Raw genomic sequence first — 23,835 nt, 5'->3', positions numbered from 1 at the left:
ACAATTATATTAGGCTTAGTTTGCTTTGTGGTAGGACCACTTCTGCTTTTGGCATGTGTGAAAGGGAGGCAGCCTTAGCCAGGGTAACACTTTTTTCTCTTACTAAACACCTAAATTATGTTTATGTAACTCTTGCACTGCAGAATGATTAAAAAAATGCTTAATTTGGGTCCTTTCTGACATTTCGGCAATTTCTATATATCACTAAGATATGAGTTTTCTATTTAAAATTTAGGAAAAACAGTAGAGGAAAGGTAAGGCGCAAGGTTTTCAAATACTTTATGGAAACCGTGGTACGTTTACAATGAATCAAGACACGTGGAAGTCCCGGCATTCTCGTGCATACACACTCAATTTCTGGAAAGGATTTGAAGCAGAATACAGGGAACGTGCATAAAATAAGACCGGGCTATGAAAGAAACAAACGAAGACTTGGTAAAACATCTGAAAAGTCACGCCATCCAACCCTCCTAAAACCCTTCGGCGCTCCCTGAGCTCCCCAGAAAGAGCTTCCAGGATTGCGGGGAGACCAGGTGCACGGGCGAGGCGAGGGGGCGAGCGGCGGCGCGCGGGGTCGGGGCTCGCAGCTCCGCCGCAGCAGCACCCGGCGGCCGGCCGGGCCCGGGGCTCCCGCGCGGCTCCGCGGCCGCTCCCCGCAGTCTGGCAGCTCCGTCGGCTCGCGCCCGCTCCCTCCGCCCCCGGGGCCGCCGGCCCAAGTTCGCCGAGCCGGCCGCGCCGGGGGAAGGAGTTTCCGGCGGACCCGGCGCGGTGCACCTTCCTGTCCCCCTCGCCGCGCCGCCCCACGCCGCCCGCCCGGGACGCCGCTCGCCCCGGAGCCCCTCACCGTCCCCGTCGACTCCTCCCCGGCGCCATGCAGTCCCGGCTCCTGCTGCTCGGGACGCCCGGCAGCCCCGGCGGCGCGGCCGCGCGGCGTGTGCGGCTGCTCCTGCGGCAGGTGGTGCGTGGCCGGCCGGGCGGCGACGGGCGGCAGCCGGAGGTCAGACTGCTGCACGCCGGGGCGGGGGCCGAGACAGGTAACCCGGGGCGCCCCCGCGGCGAGCGGCTCCCCTGCGCGCCCCGCTCGCCCTCCCTGCTGCTTCGCCGCGCTGCGGGAGGGGCGCTGGGCGCTGCGCGCGGAGCCGAGACCGGGAGGGGCTCGCCCCCTGCCCGCCGCTAACTGCTGTGTAATGCGGCGTGAAGTGGGTGCAGAGCCCGGCCTCATTCAGTAGCCTGAGGGGTCTGGATGCGGCTTCTGAGGACTTGGAAGAGGGCTTTCTCCCCCCACTGCTGCTGTCACCCCTCAGCCCCGATTCTGACTGGATTGCAGTGCACGCAGAGGTTACCGCGGCGGCCCGCGGAGGTTGCTGAAAGCCAGACTTGACCTTGTGTCGAGTCACGAGGGCCTGCGCGCCGCCCGGTGCCCTGCTGCAGCCCGGGCTGGTGGTGGCTTAGATACGCGTGTTCTCGCCAAGGAACCCATCGCTCACGGTGTTTTCAGAGTATCCATGAGCCTTTCCAAGTTTTACAGGAGTTTTCCTTTCTCACAGGTTCACAGTTTCTTAGCGCTGAAAATGACAACTTAATTTAGTTAAACCCCCTGACGCAACGATTGAGGTCACTGCCGCCCAGAGGAACAGCCTTGCTGGAGATCACACCGCCGCTGCGGGTGCCTTTGGAGTCACGCGCTCTGATTTCTAAGCTCTGTAGGTTTTGGCTCTAACTGAACCGGTTTTAGGAATCTCATGTGTGTTGAAGTTGGAGCATTTGTTCTGGTTAAAGGCAGGGATGTCTATTGTTGCTGCTCTTGATGGGCAAAGCGTTTCTAGGCAAGATTTTGTCAGTTATTGTTGCTTAGAATAATGGAGGTTTTCACTATGAAATCGCAGGTTTCGTTGTTCCCTTTGCTTTCCTAGTTTTCCGCCGGCCAAGTAATTCTTGCCAGGAAATGAGAGAGTTTAAGTCCCATACATTTCATTCATTCATTCACTGAACAATTTTTTTTTTTTTTTCTGTATGGAGTTGTGGTGTCAGATTTTGCCCCTTATCAGTTATTGTGACTTCTAGGGTATTTGTTTATGCCTTTGTTTTTTATTCTTTGAGTTTTTGTCTGTTTGTTGCTCCTTTGTCTTAGAAGGCAAAGGTCAAGGGTGGAAGCGTAGCATAATCTGTAACTTGGGGAGTTAGTCTGGGTTGCAGCCCATTTCTGCGCTGTCTGGATATGGGGATTTGAGGGTAGGTTACTTAATATTGTGACCCAGTTTTCTTAACTGTAAAATGAGGATAAGATATACGCTCCTTGAGTACTTCTGATAGGGTTGTTGTGAGGATTTAATTACCCGATACAATCCCTGGCACATATTAATGTTCAATAAAGTTAGCTTCTTTATTATTCTTAGTATGTGTATTTTCAGCTCTGTGAGAGTTATTCTGTTTCCTTGGTTTTAGAAGAACTGCACCAGTTCCTTTTAGATTGAGAACTATCAGAACTATCTGGGTAGGCAGGTGGAACAGAGATAATTCATGTGAACTTTCTAAAAAAGAAAAAGAATGTTCTTTGTACATGAGTAATACATGTTGATTATAAGAACATTAGAAATCAGCCCGGCCGGGTGTGGCTCAGCAGTTGAGCATCGACCTAGGATCCAGGCAATCGGGGTTCGATTCCCGGTCAGGGCACATGCCCGGTTGCGGGCTCCATCAATGACTCTCTCATCATTGATGTTTCTATCTCTCTCTGTCCCTCTCCTTTCCTCTCTCTGAAATCAATAAAGATATGTTAAAAAAAAAAAAAAAAATCCATGTGGGTGGGAATTTTTAAGTCTGTACTTATATAGGTATTGGTGATTAGTTGTAAATGGTCTCAAAATTTGTGTTATGTCCAGCAAATCAAAGTACAAGTTTTGCTTCAAGTGTGAGACCCATAGACACATTACAGACAACATATTAACTTAAACTCAGTCATTGACTCTGGCAAGATCCACCAGGAATAGGTTTGAGGACTGTGGATAAATGCAGCTGGGAACTCACCAGAAATCTGGACTCAAGAACAGTTCTGATCCAGATAAACAGGAGGCAAACTCTTAGTTACCCTGGGTCATGATGTTGGCCATCAAGGTTGGAGTGTCCCATTTTAAATCAGAAGTTGTACACAGAGAAATGGGAAACCACAAATAGCAGTATGCCTTAATGAATTACTATTTAGGTTGGAAAGATGTTCTTAGGAGCACTCAAACATGTGACCAGTAACTTGTTATCTCCTCTCTGTATGTAATTGACCCTGCTTCCTAATACATAGTTTGGAAAAAGCAAGGTACATAAAACAATAAATGCAAGTTATATACTGTTCTTATTTTGCCTGGACTATATGTATATCTTATTTATATTCTTTTTTGTGCCTTGCAACACTTTGTATCTAAGAAGCATTCAGTGGCTTATTATGTTCAAGTTCATATAGAGGAGTAGGAGGAGAGGCTGGAATTGCCTTGTTGGTTTTCCAGATAGGAGCTTTAAAAGGCTGGTAAGCAGAAGGAAGAGGGGGTCAGTTATGTTAAGAAAAAAAAATCCCCAAACCTACAGGTTTTTATTTCTTGCTATCAAATAGTCTTAATATCCATAATTTGTAAATTATTCGTATTCCTTTACTTCATAACAGTATTGTATTTTGGTTTTATGAACAAAGAGGTTAATAAGGTTAGCTACTGCAAAGAGTTTTCAGTAGAAATTATTGTAGTGCTTTCACAGTTCAGATATACCATAGATCAATATAAAGTGATAAACCTGGAAACAAAGCTTTATAAATTCACCATGACATATTTAGTGCTATCCTTTAACAGCATTATTGTTATTATTATTATAGGAATTCACTGTTTATGACTTTTCTGTATGAAATAATTTTTTTAATAGGCATATTTAAAAATGCTTTTTATACAATAAATCCGTTTATTGTAGAAAAGCAAAAAATACAAACAAATTCCCTAAAACATAATCCTCCCATACAAACTCATAATTGTCCATTTTTTGATGTTAATCCTATCAGACTTTATAATATATAATATTTATTTTTGTACAAACACATTTTTTTTTTTTAAATTGGGGATCATGTGTGTTTTATAATTTATTCTCACTTAGCTATTATTACAAACATATTAACATAGTGATAAGTATTGTTATATATGATTATTTCAAATAGGTATTAAGCTCATATATTTACCTACATAATATTTATTTTACCAATTTTCTATTTCTGGATATTCAGGTTGTTTATTTTTAAATATATAAACAGTGCAATAAATATCTGTCTATAGGCATTTTTGTGATTTTTAAGATTATATTCTTGGGGTACAACAGAATTGATGACTTTGGGAAGGGAAAATACAGAACTGTGGCTTCAACTGAGAAATATGTACCAAGGGAAAAACTGTATTGTGGTTCAGGTCTTAGGACTGTGTTTACTAGGTGTTAACTTTGGGGAAATTATTAACTACTTTGAACCTGTAGCAGCCTATTTTGACCCTGAGAACATTGTGATCCTATTGCGTATTAAAGAATTTAACAATAAAATTCCAGAACAGTTATAACCTAATAAGTTATTGGGAAGACCTGTATTAGGAGCATGCAGACTAATAGGGAAATTGGTGATATATTTGGTTTTCTGTTCAGTCTAAGTTTTGTATTTTTTTTTTAAGGAAAGGTGACACTTACAAGTGGTGAATCCTCACCCCACTCCTGGGAACATTTGGCAATATCTGAAGACATTTTTGGAGGAAGGGGATGTTACTAGTATCTAGTGGGTAGAGGCCAGGGATACTGCTAAACATTTTACAATGCACAGTACAGCCCACACAACAAAGAATTATCCTGCCCCTTATGTCAGTAATGCTGCTGTTGAGAAACCCTAAACTAAAGCCACTTGTTTGTCAGAGCTACAAGTCATTGAATTGGTGAGCTTATTACACAGTTTTGAATATCCTAAAGTGTGCATATTCATTGACATAATCTATAATTTACAATTTTGAGTGGATTAAGATCATTAAAAGCACATTTTAGATGGGCTACCAGATACCACAGATGTACCCAAGATACATAACTGAGAAAAGCATTTTTGAGATTGGTTAAGATCTTGACAATATAACAGTTTCGAAATATCTGAGGAAAATATCTAAATTTCTCATGGGTTAGCTAAGAATTAAATAAAAACTATCAGTCATATAAAATTATTTAAGAATTATTAGAAACTAACAATATTAAATAAAACTCTGACTGCTATATACTGAAAAATGTGTTATTGATTAAACATTGATGAAAGAATAAAATCTTTTTGGTGTTTAACCCATGTTGATGGACACAAAAGAAAACAGAGTTTTGGATGATATAGTTGGTAAAATTCTATATGGACAGAGAGCTATTCACTCTAAAATAATGCTTTAATAAAATATACTCTATAAAAATTGATAACGGAATCCTTTGGCATAATTTTTCCCCAAAGCTAATTACTTGATGAAAATTTATGAATGTTAATATTATTCTAATTACAGTGTTTGTTTTCAGAATATCCTCAGAGACAAAATGTCCTGTATTGCTCTTTGGGCATATATCTTCTTTGTAAAATAGGAATCGTTACTCTTGCTCTGCCTGCCTTTACCTTACAAAAAGTGTGTTAGCTAGCCATCATTTGGTTTTAAGTAACAGTTAGGTGCACAGAAAAATACATTGATTGGTTTACAAAAGTGGGAGGTCCAATGGCTTCAGGCCAGGCTAGATTCAGGATGTTCAAATATCTTTAGGACTTGGACTCTCTCTGCCTTTCCCAGTGGTCTTCCTACTTTCCACTCTCCATTTATCAGATCTGCCTTTTTGTCCTGTTGGTTGAAATGTCTGGCAGGCTTTTTCCAAGTGGTAGCAATGATAGCCTTATGGACGGGGCAGGCCTTTCATTGTCCTTACAATTCAGTGTCAGAAAGACACTGAGAACATCTTTTCCTGTGAGCTCTGACAGAAATCCTGGAGAGAACTTTTATGGGCCAAGTTCATGTGCCCATCTCTAAAACATTGTGGCCTGAGGGTGAAATGTTCTTGTGAAGCTTGTGCAGGGTACTTCTGTGGGTTTAGGTGCAGGAGTCAAGTGCTATAAACTCTCGTCAAACCAATGGGATGGGTTCTCCACTGGAGGGAGGGATTCTATTGTCAAAAGAAAGGGGAAAGAATATTGGGCATGTAAAACAAAACAGCTGTCCATTAAAATTACCTAAAAATCAAATGAATAATGTCTAAAAGGGTTTGGTCAAGATTAAGTGTTACATAAAAGATACTATTATCATGTATACAGAAATTATTTTTCTATAAACCTTTGAAAAATCCCCTTAAATTAGGATTATTGCATGTGATAAAATCAAGCCTTGTTATTTTAGATGTGGCCTTAAATTTAATATCATTTGGAAGGTTTTATCTTTTGGATTCTTTTCAGGGTTTTTAATTCTCAAGTACATATGTTTCATGCCTGAGTAAAAGATATAATTTAATTTATTGGTAGTATGTTTATGTGACAGTTTGTGTACTGTACAGGGATTTAGGTTAATCTGAGTTATGTGTGGTTGCTTCTTTGCATTATTTGTAATAAATGCAAATTAAATGTTTTAAGCAGCATATTCTATAAAAATTTTTACCTTTGTATTAACAATTTGTACTTTTTATTATATTCTAGTAATTCTAACAATTTCCATTATGAGTATCTTATATCGTTGACCAAAATGTTTTTAAAAAAATTATTGCACTTATCCAAAATAGTTTATTTGAAAAAGGCATACAGTAATTTCTTTTAAGTTTTGTTACCTGTTGTCTTACAAGTCTCTTCATTGCCCTTTAGATTAATACTTATTTAAATGAATTTATAGTTCATTTAAACAAATACTTTACAAATGGCTTGACTTCTGAGCATTTTGAAGATGGGCTGGTCACAGAAAATCATGAGCTTAAAATAATTAAGAAAACAAAATTGCATTTAAAACCATAATCATTCGTTTATTTATTCATTTATCAAACATTTATTGAATGTCTGCTTGTTTGAGGTATCGCTTTTGCCACAAAGGTTATTAAAATATAGGCCCTGCCCACAAAATGCTATGGTTTTATGTTGAACAGTGATCTTTAAACATTTTTCTTGGAAAAATTGCTATAAAAAAGGCAACAGTTTTCTTTTGAATGGCAAGTTGACCGTTTTCATACTGATCCAGAGATCTCTAGTGTTAAAGCTCTTAATTTTAGTGCTTGTTTGGTAGGAGTTTTTAATTCCTTTAAAATTTTTGTTTATGTGTTTAATTGTTTTTGCCGCATGAGTAAATTTGGAGAGTAAGAGTAAAATAATAAATTTCAGCCACATAGTTCATGGATTTATTTCAGTACTCTATATGACAGTATATATCTATATCTATATATATATAGATATAGATATATACACATATATGTATATATCTATATATATATTATATTAAGTTCCTCATGAATCTTTCCTTCAAACTTCAAAGTCGAGGAAAAAAACCACACACACACACACACACACACACACACACACACACACACCCATTTTTCTCAAAACTTATCTCCTAAAAGAATTTTGCAAAATGTATTCCTTTGAACATTTTTAGGTTGATATCTAAAAATTTTCCTGATAAGAATAAATAGTTGCAGAGGATGGTGTTTCCAGTGTGTTGTAAATATTGACATTTAAAACAAGAACTGTTACCGTCCTCTTAAAGTATACCTTTTAAATGGAATCAGAATATCCTAGTAATTTATTAGCTAGGATCTCTATTTTGAAAACAGATAAAAAGCTCTTCTTTAACTGTCAGAAAACTTACATTATTTCTTTATCTTCTTGAATTTGTATTTCAATCATACTTCTCATAATTTTAACTTAATATATTTTTATTCTCGAAAGTTTTATTTTTATCATACTTTTCTGCAACACAGATATTTAAATGTCAAAACGTTTCTATTATCATAGTTATTAGAGCACATTGTTCACAAGAACATCAAAAATTTCCAAATTTTCTTAAAAACTAAAATTTTGTAGAAACATATCTGTTGATGACACGAGTGGTGCTTTCCGCCAGTTGAATATTAATTATTGTGAAAATGTAAAGAATTCTGATATAGTAATCTCACTCAATTCTTTGCATACTTTCTAAGGTATAAGACAATAGTATGTTGGTTTATTATAAAAAATGTTGCTTTTAATTGTCTATCAACTGACAACTTTATTACAGACTTTTTCAAGTTTTAGGTAACAAAGAATCAGAAACCACTTGACTTGGAAGTAGAGCTATTGCATCCCTACATTAGGGAGGTTCACTAATAAGCCTTTAGCAAAATGTCACGTAGAGGCTGCTATTTAATGTAATGTACTCAGAAAATGTTGATAAAATAAAACCATTACTGTAGAGGAGACAATCAAAATTGTAATATAGTATGAAAAATGTTATTACAGAACATGAACCAGATACTGTACTAGCAGAAGGACAGGAATGGAGTAATCAGTTCTTGAGGGAGGTGGAGATTGTGCAAAAGGAAAAGTTAGGGAAGGTTTACTGGGGAGGTGAAGATATTTGAGGAGTAGTTGTGTGAAGGGAAAGTGGTGTGAGAGATTTGGAAGGCCTTCTAGGCTGAGGAAATAAAGACTCGGTCACTGAGATATGAGAAGTAGAGCTGGTTAGAGATGTCTAGGTGGTACAGAATGGAGAACATGGAGTTCTGCTTTTCTCATGTTAAAGTTGTCTCTGTAATATCTAAGTAAAATGTCCAGTAGGTTACTGACAAATATGGAACTCAGGAGAGAGATCTGAGCCAAAGTAGACATTTAACACTTTAGTTATAGTGTCATAGTTGGGCCATTGGTATGGATTAGATGAGTCAGGAAAGTGTAGCATGGTAAGCATGGTAACAGAAGATGGGCAAGAACATCAGTGTCTGAAGCAGGGAGAGCAAATGCCTAGACCATATGAATGTCATTTTCCTCTTTGCCTACAGTAGCAGGCATGGCTAATGATCACCGCCCCATTTTTTAATGAGTTCAGTTTCCATTGTAATTTCTTTGGATTTTTTAAGATGCCTGTTGCTTGATTTCTGAATGTTTAGAGACTTCCTAGTTATTTCCACATCTTTCTGTTACTGATTCCATTTTGATGAGAGAACATATTTTGTACGATTTCATTCCTTTGAAATTTATTAGCACTTGCTTTATGGTCCAGCCTATGATCTATTCTGGTGGATATTTCATACACAATTAAAAAGAACATGTGTTCTGCTCTCGTTGAGTATAGTGTTCTATGGAAGGTCATTTAGGTTGAGTGGCTAATAATGTTTTCATATCTTCTCTATCTTTCTAACCTTAATCTTAGCCAAAAGATTGAGAAGTGATTATCTTTACTTTTGTATCCTATTCCCCCCCCCCCCCTTCCATCAGTTACTAAGAGAATCTATTAAAATATCCAGATATGATTTTGGATTTGTCAGTTTCTACTGCCAGCTTCTGGTTCATGCTTATTCCTCAGCGCCCTCTTGGCCAGGTCTCCACCATAGGTTTGCTGTGTTCCTCCACAAAGGGTCACAGCTCCTTTTAGGAAGCTTTCTAAATACGCTTTCTCTGCTTGCTCTTTCCCCTCACCCCTTCAGGCTTGGGGTGGTAGTGGCTTTCTGTTACTGCCAGTCCCTTTCCTGCTGGTTTCCCTGAGCTCTGCCTGCCTTCATGCATGGTTCCTTTCTTATGCTGTCCTCAGTTCCTCAGGTTGATTGTACCGTCTGTTTCTTGCTGGGACCCTTATTGGTGAATGGATATGTTTAGGGTAAGCATTTCAGTCAGTAGGAAATTCCAGTTCAGAAGCCTGAAATGAGTATGTGTCTGACATGTTTAAGGAATAGTGAGGAGACCCATTTGGCCGGAATAGAGTAAGTGAGGAGATGAGGTCAGAGAGGAAATGGGGGAGCCTCCTAAGAATAGCCCTTTAGGACCTTGCACAGCTGGAGAGGACTGACACTACTTGATTCCTATTTTATTGTAATCACTGTGGCTGCCCTGTTCAGAATAAACTGTAGAGTGCAAGGGTTGAAACAGGAGATCCGTTAGGAGATGAGAGATAATGCTGTTTAAATGATAGGATTTAGCTGGTAAACCCCTAGTTGGCTTGGGTCAGCGCTGTTGTGGTAGAGGATGTGGTGAAAAGTGGAAGATACTTGATGCATCTAAGGACAGAGTCAGTGGGATTTTCTGATGGGGTATGAGAGAAAAGTTAGAAATGGCTGCGAGATAGCTGGTTTGAGCAACTAGGACAATAAAATTGCCATCAGTAGAACTGTGGGACACTGGGGGGAGCACATTTTGTGGAAAGATCAGAATGTTAAGTTTAAGTTGACTATCAGGCATCTCAGTGTCTGTTGGTATCTATGTTTGAAGTTCTGCGGTCTGGGTTAGACATAAATTTGGAACAGCAATATGTACTAGTTGCATTTAAAGGCATAAGTATGGGTGGACACATCAAGGAGAGGTTGTAGAGAAAATAGAAGAGGCTAGAACTGGGCCTCTGCACCCATTGTTAAGACATTGAGAGGAGGGAGAGAAAGCAAAGACAGCTTGAGAAGTCATAGTGAGGCGGGAGGAAAACAAGAGGTGAGGGTTGAGGAAGAGAGGGAAAGGGGGAGGGGGAGAGGCGGGATCCCCTATGGTGGGTCTTGACAGGAGACAGGGCCCTGCCTCCACTCTGGAAATCACAGTGACCTGCTTGCTCCCTGGCAGCGAGGCTGTGGGTGATAACCTCGGTTTGATTAATTAAATGCCCCTGCCCAAGACTGAATCATGAGGGAATTACACAGAGGCTGCAGGAATAGTTAACTTATGGCAGTGTTCCTATTAGAAGATGCATCTGAAGACTTTAGGCTAAAGTTGAAGAATCATGATTTCTGCAACTTAAGATAGTGTTTTTCCAACTTTTCTACAGTTTTGAAAAATATCTAAATAAAATGGGAAAATGTCCTTTGCTCATGGTGTCCCATGGTGTGGATTAGTGTTGCCAGGGGCAGTATCTCTGTGTGTTTATCCTGGGGAATGACTTCTATGTTTCCTGTTGCTTTCCCTACAGTTCTGTGGACTAGTTTCTGAGCCTAGCTCTCTTCATGACCCATGGTTCTGTGAGTTATTTCATGTAATTGCTGTAACAGAACCTTTTACTAAGCTACTTTGAGATGGTGTCCCTGTTATAGCAGTTATATGAAGGAGCTCACAGGAACCATGGTTACTTAGAGTCAAGATTAAATGAAATAACGTAAATAATGTATCTATAACAGCATCTGCCATATAGTCAGTACTTAATAGGTACTCAGCTGGCTAGACTAGTTTAGAGGGACATTCTTTTGATTTGTATTTTGAACTCTAAACATGTCTTCTGTATCAGCAAAACCCAGCAAAACCTGGGTTTTGCACAGTGTTTCTACGTTTCAATTTACCACATATCTGTAATACATTTATTCATCTATTTATTCACATTTTCCCCACAGATTCACAAATTTCTTCATTTATAAAGGCTGTCTCATGGGGTTATTTTGGGAGTGTGTAATGTACTTAGAAGATAGTAATCATTCAACAAGTGTTGGCTGTTGTTATTACTGTGATTTAAGGCCTTAGTCTCCAGGATACCTCACTAGCTCAAAACAGTGTTAAAAGATGTGTCGCAGCTTCTTTTTCTGAGTCTTTGAGCCCTCTGCAAATGAAGTCCCAGGTGCAGGTGGTGTCAATATGCCTATTTTGCTGTTGGGGAGAGCAAAGCAGAGATTGTTTAATTTAGTCCTGCACTTTAGAAGATCAGCCAGAAATTAATGTTATTTAGAAAAATTAGAACCATGTAGAAGTTATTGGGAACTTTTGCTCTGTTTTGTTTGCTTCATGTAGGGATTCTTGGCATATATGCCACTGGGCCTTTATTCTTTTTATGTACCCACGAATGTTGAATTTGGGGGTTATTCTGCGAGAGAACTTGTCGTAAAAATGGAAACCTATAGAGATGTAGAAAGGTTGCGGATACATCTTAACAGTACCACCCTGTGGATGCTTTGGATGATCCTGAACAAAATACTTCCTTCTGTGTTGTTGATTCTATTAGTATTGCTATTAATGAGAAAATAAAGCTGGCTAATATGCATATTTTATTGTACTTCACCTTTTTTGCTAACATAGCATTTAAAATGCGAATTCCACCGATGTTTCCATTCATTCTCCTTTCCTAACTTATACTTTGGATAGAAGTTTTAGAGCATAGTGTCTCTGTGCTGACACGGACTGATGTGTGGTACATTTCTGTAATATCCCTTTCTGTGGGTCAGGAGAATCATTGTTGGGAAAGGCATAGGGTATGGTTTTCTCACTTGTCTCTTACAATGCTTGTGCTCCTTTATTCTCTTTTTAGGTGACACAGTTAGTATTGGAGATGTATCCTATAAGTTGAAAACTCCTAAGAGCCCAGAACTTGTGCCACAGAACTACGGTAAGAAATAGTTATTTATTTACAAATGAATAACGTTTAACTTTCCATTACATGAATTTTTAAACATATACACAACTAAAGAGAATAATATAAACCTGATGTTCATATCATTTAGCTTCAGCATTTATCAGCATATGCCAGTCTTCTTTTACCTGACTCCCATTTTTTTGTTCTGGAGTATTTAAAACCTATCCCAGACATTGTATCACTTCACCTATGAGTATATCAGTAAAACTTTTATTTTTTGATATACTGTTGTTTCTTTTTTATTTTTTTGTTTTATTTATTTTTTAAATGTATCTTTATTGATTTCAGAGAGAGGAAAGGAGAGGGAGAGAGAGATCGAAACATCAATGATGGCCCGGCCAGGCGTGGCTCAGCGGTTGAGCATCGACCTAGGATCCAGGCGATCGGGGTTCGATTCCTGGTCAGGGCACATGCCTAGATTGTGGGCTAGGCAGCCGATCAATGATTCTCTCATTATTGACGTTTCTATTTCTCTCTCTCCTTCTCCTTTCCGCTCTCTGAAATCAATAAAGATATATTTAAAAAAAACCACAAAAAACAAAACAAAAACACATCAATGATGAGAGAGCCATTGATCAGCTGCCTCCTGCACTCCCCCGACTGGGGATCGAGTCCGCAACCCAGGCATGTGCCCTGACCGGGAATCGAACCCTGATCGCCTGGATCCTAGGTCAACGCTCAACCCCTGAGCCACGCCTGGCCTGGCTGTTGTTTCTTTTTTAATTAGGATAAGTTTACATACAGTAAAATGCATAATTCTGAGTATCCATTTTGTTTAGTTTTGACAATGTTATAAACCGATATAACCACCAAGATTATTTTCATCACTGAGTATTCTTTTGTGCCCCTTGCCAGCTACCCTGCCCTGGAAACCACTGCCCTGTTTTCTATTATGATAGATTAGTTTTGCCTGTTTTTCAGCTGTATATAAAGAGAATAATATATTATGATTTTTATTGTGTATGTGTAACTGTCTTTTTTCCATCAGGGTAATGATTTTTAGGTTCATTCATGGTGTTGTACCTCTCAGTTTGTTTCTATTGCTGAGTATTATTCTGTTGTATAAATATACCACATTTTGTTTATCTTTTCTCCAGTTGATGGTGACATTTGAATAGTTTCCATTTTTGGACTGTTATGAATAAGGTGCTATGAACATTCCTTTACAATTATGTGGCCATAAGTTTTCACTTCTCTTGAGTAAATAGGAGTTGAATTGATGTGTCCTAGGGTGGATGGATGCCTGTTTAACTTTATAAGATACTGCCAAACAGTTCTACAAAGTAGCACCATTTTACCCTTTGAGTACATACCCAGGAGTGGAATTGCTAACTCCATGTTTAACATTTTGAGGAATTACCAAATTGTTTTCCAAGGAAGGTGTATTCCCACCAACACTGTATGAGGGTTCTGGTTTCTCCACATCTTCGACAACACTTGTCTGCTTTATTATAGCCTTCTGTCTTCCAGAGTGTGATGTGGTATTGTTGTGATTTGCATTTCCCTGATGACTCACAGTCAGTTCTTTTCTCAAAATTCCTTAATATGTAATACCTTAGGAAAAAAGGTCAATCCTTACCTTTCATGATCTAGCCTCATCCTCCTCTTTTGCTGCTTTCCTTCCCAGGTTCTCCGTTTCCGTCATTGGGCACAATACAGGATACATTTTTGTTCACTCTTCAGATTCTTCCTCTAGACGACGTGCTCCTTGAGGGAGAATATCTCACTTTCATCTAACACAAATTCTCATTTACTCTACCTCCCAAATGGCTCTGCAGTCTGTCTTCTCCACTCTGTCCCACTTTTCTTTTACTGTATTTTATGAGTTATTTTCTTAGTGTTCCACTCAGGGATTACAATTAACAATTTAACTTAAAATAAACTTGTTCAGGCTAATACCGAATTCATTCAGCACTATACAAAAATTTGCTCTTTTCCCTTTCCACTTCCTTTGTGCTATTATTTTTATTCTAATTATATCTTTATTCATTAAAAATGTACTGACACAATTTTATAATTATCGTTTTATGACATTTCTCTTTTAAATCAGATATAAGAAAAGAGTTACAAACAAAAATGTGTTTATGCTGTGCTTTATTTACATATGTCGTTACCTTTTTACTGATATTCTTTTTTTGTGTGGATTTGAGTTACATTTTGTGTGCTTTAATTTCAACATGAAGGACTCCCTTTAGTGTATCTTGTAGGGAAGATCTGGTGATTAGTTCTCTTACTATTTGTTTATCTGGAAATTTTGGAATTTTGCCTTTATTGTTTGAAAGATAATTTTACTGGATGTGGGATTTTTGTTTGACAGGTTTTTTTCTTTCAGCACTTTGAATATGCCACCTTACTGCCTATAGCCTCCATAGTTTCTGATGAGTGATTATTAATTTTATTAAGGAGCTTCCTGTATGTGATGAGTCACTTTTCTTTCTGCTATAAAGATACTCTTTGGCTTTGGCATTTGATAGTTTGGCTATGGTATGTATGATAACAAGTTTCTTTGAGTTTTACCTATTTGGAGGTTGTTTAGCTTCTTGGATATGGAGATTAATGTTTTCCCATTAATTTGGGGGAGTTTTTTGGCAATTATTCTTTTCTTTTTATATAATTTAAATATTAAAAAAAAACAAGTAAAACAAGACTAATGTATGTGATTTATTATCAAGGTAATCCCAATAAGGTAAGGATACTTAAGTTACCATGCATCAGTTTTTAAAATTACAGCCATTGTTGATAGAAAATTTTTTTTTTATTCCTATTTAAAAAAAAAAAAAAAAAAAATTGATTTTAGAGAGAGAGGAAGGGGAGGGAGAAGGAGACAGAAACATTGATGAGAGAGAAAAATCATCGATTGGCTGCCTTCTGCATTCCTCTTACTGGAGATTGAGGCTGCGACCTGGGCATGTACCCTGACTGGGAATCGAACCAGTGACCCCTTGATGCATGGGACAACACTCAGCCAACGAGCCACACTCACCAGGCTCTTGTTTCCTTCCTTCCTTCCTTCCTTCCTTCCTTCCTTCCTTCCTTCCTTCCTTCCTTCCTTCCTTCCTTCCTTCCTTCCTCCCTCCCTCCCTCCCTCCCTCCCTCCCTCCCTCCCTCCCTCCCCCCCTCTCTTCCCCCCCCTCTCTTTTTCCTCTGAGACTCTCAGAATGTGTGTGTTAGTATACTAGTTGGTGTCTCATGGACTTCTGAGGCCCTTTTAAATTTTTTTCTTTATTTTCTCTGCACCCCCCCCCCCCCTTTCTTAGACTGGATAATCTTAGTTGACCTATATTCAAGTTTGCCTACTCATATCTGTTGTTGAGCTCCTCTAGTGAATTTAAAAATTTTACTTATTGTACTTTTCAGCTTCAGAATTTCTATTTGGATCTTTTTTGTAATTTGTTTCTTTTTGATATTTTCTGGTGAGATATTGTTGACATGCTTTCCTTTAATTTTTAGACATGTTTTCTTTTTAGTTCTTTGGTCATACTTATAATAACTGATTAAAAGTGTTGTCTACTAAGTCCAATGTCTGGCTTCTTCAGAGACAGTTTTATTGACTGCGGTTTTTCTCTGTGTCAGGGCCATAATTTTCTGCTTCTTTGTGTTTCTTATACATTTTTTGTATTAAATAGTATAAGGTGGCAACTCTGGAAATTGGATTCCTCCCTTCCCCAAGGTTTGTTTTTGCTCGTTGTTGTTGCTGTTTGTTCACTGACTTTTGTAGACTATTTTTCCAAAGTCTGTATTCTTTTTCATGTGTAGCCACTGAAGTCTCTGCTTGGTTAGCTTAGTAGTCAGGTAATGATTGGACAGAAATTTCTTAAATGCCTTGAACAAATAAGTCCTCTCAGCCTTTGCCCAGGATCTCTGTGAGCATGTTGGGCATGATTTCAGTGTTCCACAGATGGCCTACAGGTGTGTCTTAGTCTTTATTTCCTGCCATGCAAAGCTTTAATGTCAGCCAGCTGTGTGAGATTAGTCTCTTAGGATTTTCCTGGATGAGTGCACGGCCTTCTAGACACCTAGGCATACACTGGAGCTTTTCAAAGCCTCCTTTGGACAGCTCATTCCCAGGTTTTCCTTTTAAGTTTAAAAAAAAATTTTTTAAGCTTTTTTGTCATCCTCACCTTAGCTCCTACTGGTTTGGCTCACTCAGGCAACTGTGCTCTTAAGCAAATGTTGCTAATTTTTCTTTGACGAAGACCCTAGGGTAGTGCTGTTTGCACATAAGGGAGTTCTGAGTGGATCAAATAACGACAAATTCTAAGAACGGAACTTTTCAGGGAGCTGTTAGGTCAGTATAGATAATTCCCTGGGGTTGGAGCTTTGGGGAGCTCCCACCCTGTTCTGTCCCCCTCAGTGGTTGCCAGACTGCTAGTTTTCACTATCATTGTGGGCATTTGGTTTTCAGGTCTGCTACAGAGGTGGGGAGAGAGATGGGAACAGGGCAAGTTAAAACACCACAAGCTCCCTGTTATGATGAGGTTCACTTGTTTTTATTGGATAAATGATGTTCAGGTTGTTGAAAGTCTTTTGTTAATTACTAGAGTTCTGAAACAGTTGATTTTTGACAAATTTTGCCTGTGTTCTCGTTACTTTTACAGAAGAGTGGCTTTTATAGCTCCTGAGCTTTGATGTTTTCATTAGATTTCCATTTACAGCTAAAGAGCTTTACATGTTTTGAGGAAAGGATCAGAATTTTCCTTCAGCTGGGTTTGGGATCTGAATTCTGGTGAGATTCCAGAGTTCTCTTAATGTTTTATATCTCAGTCTCCAGCTCCACACACCATAGCCAGTCTCTTTGCTTTATAGCTTCCAGATCTTTGGATTACTTGGAAATTCTCTTTGCTATTCAGTCCTATATTCTGCTTTTTGCAGCTGAGATCTCTCTTGTCCTGTTGCCCTGACTCTGTCCCTCAGAGACCATGTCATTGAAAGTCAAGAGTCACTTGGAAGGATTTATCTCAGCTCTTTTATCCCAGGAACATCCTTGAGAACTGTTACCTTGCATTGAATAAAGACCTGAAGTGCCTTGGAGGGATTTCTGCTGCTTTTTCTTTCCCACTCTCAGCCTTCTGTGGGTTATTGACTTGCTTTAAGGAGAAAGGCCCAGCATGCTTCAGGAATTATATTTCTCAGCTTCTGTCCTGCATGTCGTTTTTAGTGCACAACCCTGTATACTTAGCGAAGGCCAACGGAAAAGAGTTAGTGAGTAGGTGGAGATTTTCTCTGTGACTGGGACTTCTCAGTAGATTATCATGCCAGCCCATGTGTGACCATTATAAGTTTGTTAAAAGTTTACCTTATTTATCCTGACACATCTATGGCAGAGCCCTCCTCTTCTTGCCATTCTACTAAGGATGAAAACTAACTCTATGTCTTTTCTCTCCTTGAAAGGGCTCATTACATTTTGGAATTTAGTTCATTTAGGTTTGTTTGTACCCTTAGCTGTATGATGGGTTTTTAAGAAACTTTGTTTTTTGTAGATTAACTGGTTTTTTCTGGTTGGTAGACTGGAAATGAAATTCTCTTTAAGCTAACTAGAAGTGGGAGTTATTTTCAGTGTTCTTTATTTATTGGTTATGCCTAATTATATTATTGTAATAGATGGCTTTCTTTTCTGGGGTTAGGCTAGTGATATAATTCTTTAAGTTATTATACTTATCTAGAGAAAAATTAACAAAATATATCTATACTACTTTACATGCCATAAGCACATAATAATTGGAAAAAAGCCACTAATTTTTCTGATTTTTGGCTCTTTTCTTATTATGAATGTGGCTAACTTTTTATATTAAGCTCCAGAAGTGAGGAATAATATCCACTCTTAATAGACAATAGGAAAACTTTTATGTAGTCCAAGTTCTATAGGGTAACAATTTGCTTGGGGGGGAAATTATATTTAAAATTTTGTCTGTACTACTTTCTAGGTGTGTGAATTTCATTTTCTGTTATGTTTTAGATGTTTTAATTTCTGTAGTCATTTAACTGCTCTGAGTCTCCTTTACTATGTGGGGATGACCATTTCAACCTCATGGATATATTGTAAGGATTAAATCAGATAGCATATGTGAAGTGTGTAGGATAGTGCCTGGCATATAGTGCTCAATAGATATGAGTTCCCTCACTTCTGAAGCTTATTATTAAAAGTTAGCCCCATTCGTAATAAGAAAAGAGCCCGTCTCCTGATCCTTGTTCCTTTTCATTTTCCATCTTTCCATGCCTGTGGCACTGTTAAGTATGAGATTACTAAGGGCTGCTTTGATTTTGCTTAAGAGATATGCCTAAAATATTTCTTCTTCATTCAGTCTTACTCTTAAAAGATGAATCTGGAATACAGTTTATCTAGATTTGATTTTGAATTTGCCCTCAGGTTGTTTGCAGGATCACAAATGGCTTTGGCTCTTCAAATAAGCTTTAATTTCATTTCAAAGATCAAACTTAATGTATTTATAGTGTGGAAAGAATGTTGGCCTTTTCAGTCTCACCTAAACATTAAACATAGTCATTTCCTGATCACTCTCAACAGGGGATAGCTATCCATCCCTTCTTTTTTTAACCCTTACCTGAGGATATTGATGTTTAGAGAGAGAGGAAGGGAGAGAGAGAGAGAAACATGGATCATTTGCCTGCTGTACGAGCCCTGACTGGGGATTGAACCCACAACCTAGATATGTGCCCCGACCGGGAATGGAACTGGCAACCTTTTTGGTGTATGGGATGACGCTCCAATCAACCTAGCCACCCTGCCAGGCCATTCCTTCTTTTAACAACTAAGATGCTATAGTCTGTCTGGGGGCTGCTGAAATATTTTGTCATAGTCTCAAATGTTTAATCACCTGGGGGATATTCTTATTGAGAGAATTAACAAGACTACTAGCTTTAAGGATTCAGGGGATCTTAGCAATAATATCAATTTTTAAACTTATAAACATAGGTTTTGAATGAATGTATTTTTGTATTTTGCAAATGTCTGAGGGGCAATATAGTGGCTGGCTCAGATCAAGTCCCAAAGTATAAAAGATACCTGTTTTTAAATATAGGAAAGCTCCCATAAATTGTCACCAAAACCCCCTAGAAAAACAGAAAAACTCAACATTTTCTGGTTTATGTATTTTCCATTTTTTTATTACTGTTCTCATGTATCTCTTATATAACCAAAAAGTTTCATTTCATTTGTGTTTAGTTATTAGTAACTTACACTTTGAAAATTATCTGAAGAGAGTTTATATTTAAAGCCGTTGGAGTCCATAGACTCCAATTTGTATTTTTTTGTGCTTGCTATCCATTCATCATCATTCCTACAATATTCACAAGATAAGTATCCTTATCTATTATTTTTTGTTTATCAAGAAGATGGTGCATATCATATGTTTTATCCAGTAGTAAATTGTTACATAGTTTCTACTAGTCTTTCTTATGAGCAGCTGTGCCCAGTTGTAAGAAAAAGACGGTTGGGAGTTTGGTTAACTTGAAATAGGATAAATGGCTGAGCTAAATCAATCAAATCTTATGCATCCACATAAGCATTATGTTGTTGCTACATATTGGTTGGACAGGTATATTGTATTGCATATTATAATATGTTTTTTACATCTGTTTTTACTGTATTAGGTTCAAATATTGTATTCCTTTTTGAGCTATTTCTTCCTTTTCTTGGGGACTATTTTCCAAATGGGAAAGTTACAATTCTTTGGCTTGCTGTATTACAAGATTGATTAGAGATTATGGGTTTTGGTTAACTTTAATGGATTTTTTTCCTCTCTTGGAGCTATTTAAAAAAATATTTTGGAAATGGTGTTCTGTTAAACTTAGATAATGCATTACTTTCCTTCCTATATTTATACTTCAATTTAGCTTTTTGCCTTTTGGATATTTAATATTTTCAAATGAAACAAGATGACAGCCTTTTGTTAAGGAAAGGAACTTTGGCAATTATTAGTCTCTCTGAAACTCCTTTCATAGCCAAGAAAGTAGGACCTTGAGAAAGAGGTCAGAAGACTCAATTAATAGCAAAACCTAGATTTTCTGACTTCAGTTTGATTTTCCTTTTATAGCCTGTCTCAATGTCTCTGGCTACTCTTCTTTATAATAAGTCCTGGAATGGAAAGAAGAATGGTATGTTAGAAAGCTCTTTTAGAATTTAAGTGTGAAAGGTTATTGAAAAATATTGGAATAGTTGAGGCATGGCAGTGCTATTTTATTTCTGTCTTTATCAAAGTTATTATTCAGAGCACTGAAACTTGCTATTGTCTTTTAGTAATGAAGAAATTAAAATCACAGTGTTGAAATATGAACTTTGATATTCATATTTAACATCTGTCTAATAGAAAGATAGAAATCTTTCTAACTGGCCGATACTGTAGACTGGAAATATTCTTAAGTGGAAGTCTAAAATTCTATTAAAAACCCCAGGAAAGCAGTATTACCTCATCCAAGTAAAATTTCTTCAACTGGAGAGCATCTGATTGAGATAATGAATGCTTATATTTTATAGTCAGTTGTCAGCTTCTCATTCAAACTGTCACAGTGTTGGGCACGATAGGCCATCTTTTCTCTCTCCAGCATCTATGTAGCCCAGTGCCTGGCACGTAATGGACACAGGAGTCGGATTGCTCTTCATTTTTTTATTATCTAGGTTTTTCACTTTCTGCCTTGACTATTATAACTTCCACTTACTATCTCAGTCCCTAGTCTGTCACCTGCACTGATGAAGTAAAGCTCTTTTTGCCTTTTTGTATGAAAACCAAATCTATCACTTAGATGAAATTGGCAGCTTTTGAAAAGAGGTTCCTTCATGTTTTTGTGCTTGAAGTTAAACTGTATAGTATCAAAGATGGTATTTCTTCCAGGGTTTGGTATTTCTTAAGAGGTTCTGCTCCTGCGTAACAGTTTTCAATAGATGATTTTAAACCTGACCTCAGAGTTATATTTCTACTTCCTTATATAATTTTCTTGTTGCATTCTGTGGGCCAATTATATGTGAGGTCATTTAAGGTTTACTGGACACACTGACCCTTATTCAAGCGATTAGGGCCCACAAAGATTTTCTGCAAGAATTTCAATACTGCTCTTAAAATGAGTTTCGGCATAAAATCAACAGGATGAGAGTTGTGTTTTTTTAGGGGGGGCTTTGACTTTTGTTTGTAAATAATTTTAAGGGGTTTGAGAAACTCATCAACATCATAAATGACAGAACACTATGGAAAAAAATGTCATTTTTGGGTAAATGTGGATGATGTGGAACAGTCATTGTAGCTACTTGTCAGCTGTAATGAATTAGTGGCAAAGGTTACACAGATGGCTTCCAGGAAGGTATGACCTAAGATTCTCTTACTTAATAGAGTCAGAGCCTGAAAAACAATCTGAGAAACAAGGCCTCCAATCTTTAAGATTTACCTTATTTTTAATGTTTGCACTAATTGCCTCTCATGAGATTTGAGGAAAGAATTTCCTTCGAGAGTACTTAGATATATTTTTAAAAATAGAGCCCTCAAAAGGAAGAATCCTATCAAAAGAGTCCCATCACTTTAAAACCCTTTAAGGTGACTTGAAGTCTCCTCTAAACTCTGCAGCATTCTTTATTCAGTGCCTAATTTTTCTTCAGTCTTCTTTCTCCCAGGTACCATATTCAAGATACCTTAACATTTTTTGATGCATTTTATTTTCTGTTGAATGACTGTTGCTTTCTGCAACTTTCATTGCATATGTACAATTTTTGAGCTTTATAATATGTTAAATAGGCTTCTTTGGATCCACCTGGTAATTTAGCCAGCATTAATGACATTGTTTAAAGAGAAAATGAATTGAAGCAGTAAACCCCTAACTAAAAAATCAAATTTTTAATATATATATAACACATATGATAGAGGATTAATACCAGTAATATACAAATATATCTTACAAATTGATGCGAAACATCATGTGATGCAGTAGAAAATAGGCAAAATAGGCAAATAGGATTTAAGTAGGCATGCCTCAGGAAATGAAATCCAAATGGACAATAAGTGCATAAACATATGTTCTAACCCTGGTTAATAGAGAGATACAAATTATACAATAAGATAGCACTTTTCATGCATCACCTGGGTCAAAATTTAAAAGAGGATATTTGTACATAGTATATATTGCAGCATTTTGGTGTTTTTGGTAGTGACAAAAACTAGAAGCTATTTGAGTGAATCAAGAGTAATGATTGAATAAATTATATACCCATATCATGGAATCTTCTGCAGCTGTTTAAAAATATTAGATTAGATTTATATCTGTGGACCTAGAGGCTGTCCATGTGATATTGTTAAGCAAAAATTGCAGACTGCTGAGTTGTACATAAAATATGATACCATTTTTAAAAAACAAAATAATTTTTTTTCCAATCCTCACCCAAGGAGGTTTTTTCCATTGCTTTTCAGAGATAGTGGAAAGGGGAGAGAGAGAGAGAGAAACATTGATGCTAGAGAGACACATCAATTGGCTGTCTCTTGCATGTGCCCCGACCGGGGCTGGGGATGAATCCAGCAACCGAGGTATATGCCCTTGTCCAGAATCGAACATGGGACCCTTCAGTTTGCGGGCTGATGCTCTAACCACATAACCAAACCGGCTAGGTTTGAAACACCTTTTATAGGTATTCTGTATACAGAGAAAAGTGTTGAAGGATACATTCCATGGTCTTAATCTTCCTCTTCCTTCTGGGGCATTGGTTTAGGAGTAGGATTAACAATGGGAAGGGTTAAACAGACTGACAGATGTCAAGGGGAGGGACTTTGGGGCCTACAAAAGAAGGTGAAGAGATTAGCCAAAGAACATGTATGCATAGCTCATGGATACAGACAACAGTGTGGTAAAGGCCGGGAGAGGTGGGTGAAGGTGCGCAAAGGGAGGGAAAATGGGGACATCTGTAATAGTGTCAACAATAAAAAAAGAAAAAAGCGAAAAAAGAGACAGGAAGGGAGGAAGGAAGAAAGGAAGGAAGGGAGGGAGGGAGGGAGGGAGGAAGGAAGGAAGGAAGGAAGGAAGGAAGGAAGGAAGGAAGGAAGGAAGGAAGGAAGGAAGGAAGAAAAGGAAGGAAAGAAGGGAGAAAAGAAAAAAAATATTAGCAGTGAGGTAGAGAAATTGGAACCCTTGTGTCCTGTGGTGGAATTGTAAAATGGTGCAACTGTAGTGGAAAATGCTATAAAAGTACCTTAAAACATTAAACACAGAATTACCATATGATCAAGATTTATCAAATTATGTGCACATCAGAAATGTGCGTCTCTGCCTGTGTATTAGATGCACAGCATCACTT

General features: G+C 38.0%; 1 protein-coding gene across 1 annotated transcript in view; it reads left to right on the top strand.

Annotated features, from left to right (window-relative positions):
* The first annotated feature begins 871 nt into the window (after positions 1 to 871).
* VWA8 (von Willebrand factor A domain containing 8) overlaps positions 872 to 23,835 on the top strand; it is a 333,552-nt gene continuing 310,588 nt past the window's right edge. The window contains exons 1-2 of the mRNA XM_087814315.1: positions 872 to 1,034; positions 12,447 to 12,524. Of these exons, the coding sequence (XP_087670441.1) occupies positions 872 to 1,034; positions 12,447 to 12,524 (241 nt within the window). The remainder of the gene's footprint in view (positions 1,035 to 12,446; positions 12,525 to 23,835) is intronic.

This window comes from Miniopterus natalensis, chromosome 2, assembly GCF_054644295.1.
Source record: "Miniopterus natalensis isolate mMinNat1 chromosome 2, mMinNat1.hap1, whole genome shotgun sequence".
Classification (NCBI taxonomy): Eukaryota; Metazoa; Chordata; class Mammalia; order Chiroptera; family Miniopteridae; genus Miniopterus; species Miniopterus natalensis.
The sequence above is the reverse complement of the archived record's forward strand: the minus strand, read 5'-3'. Positions and strand labels throughout refer to the sequence as shown.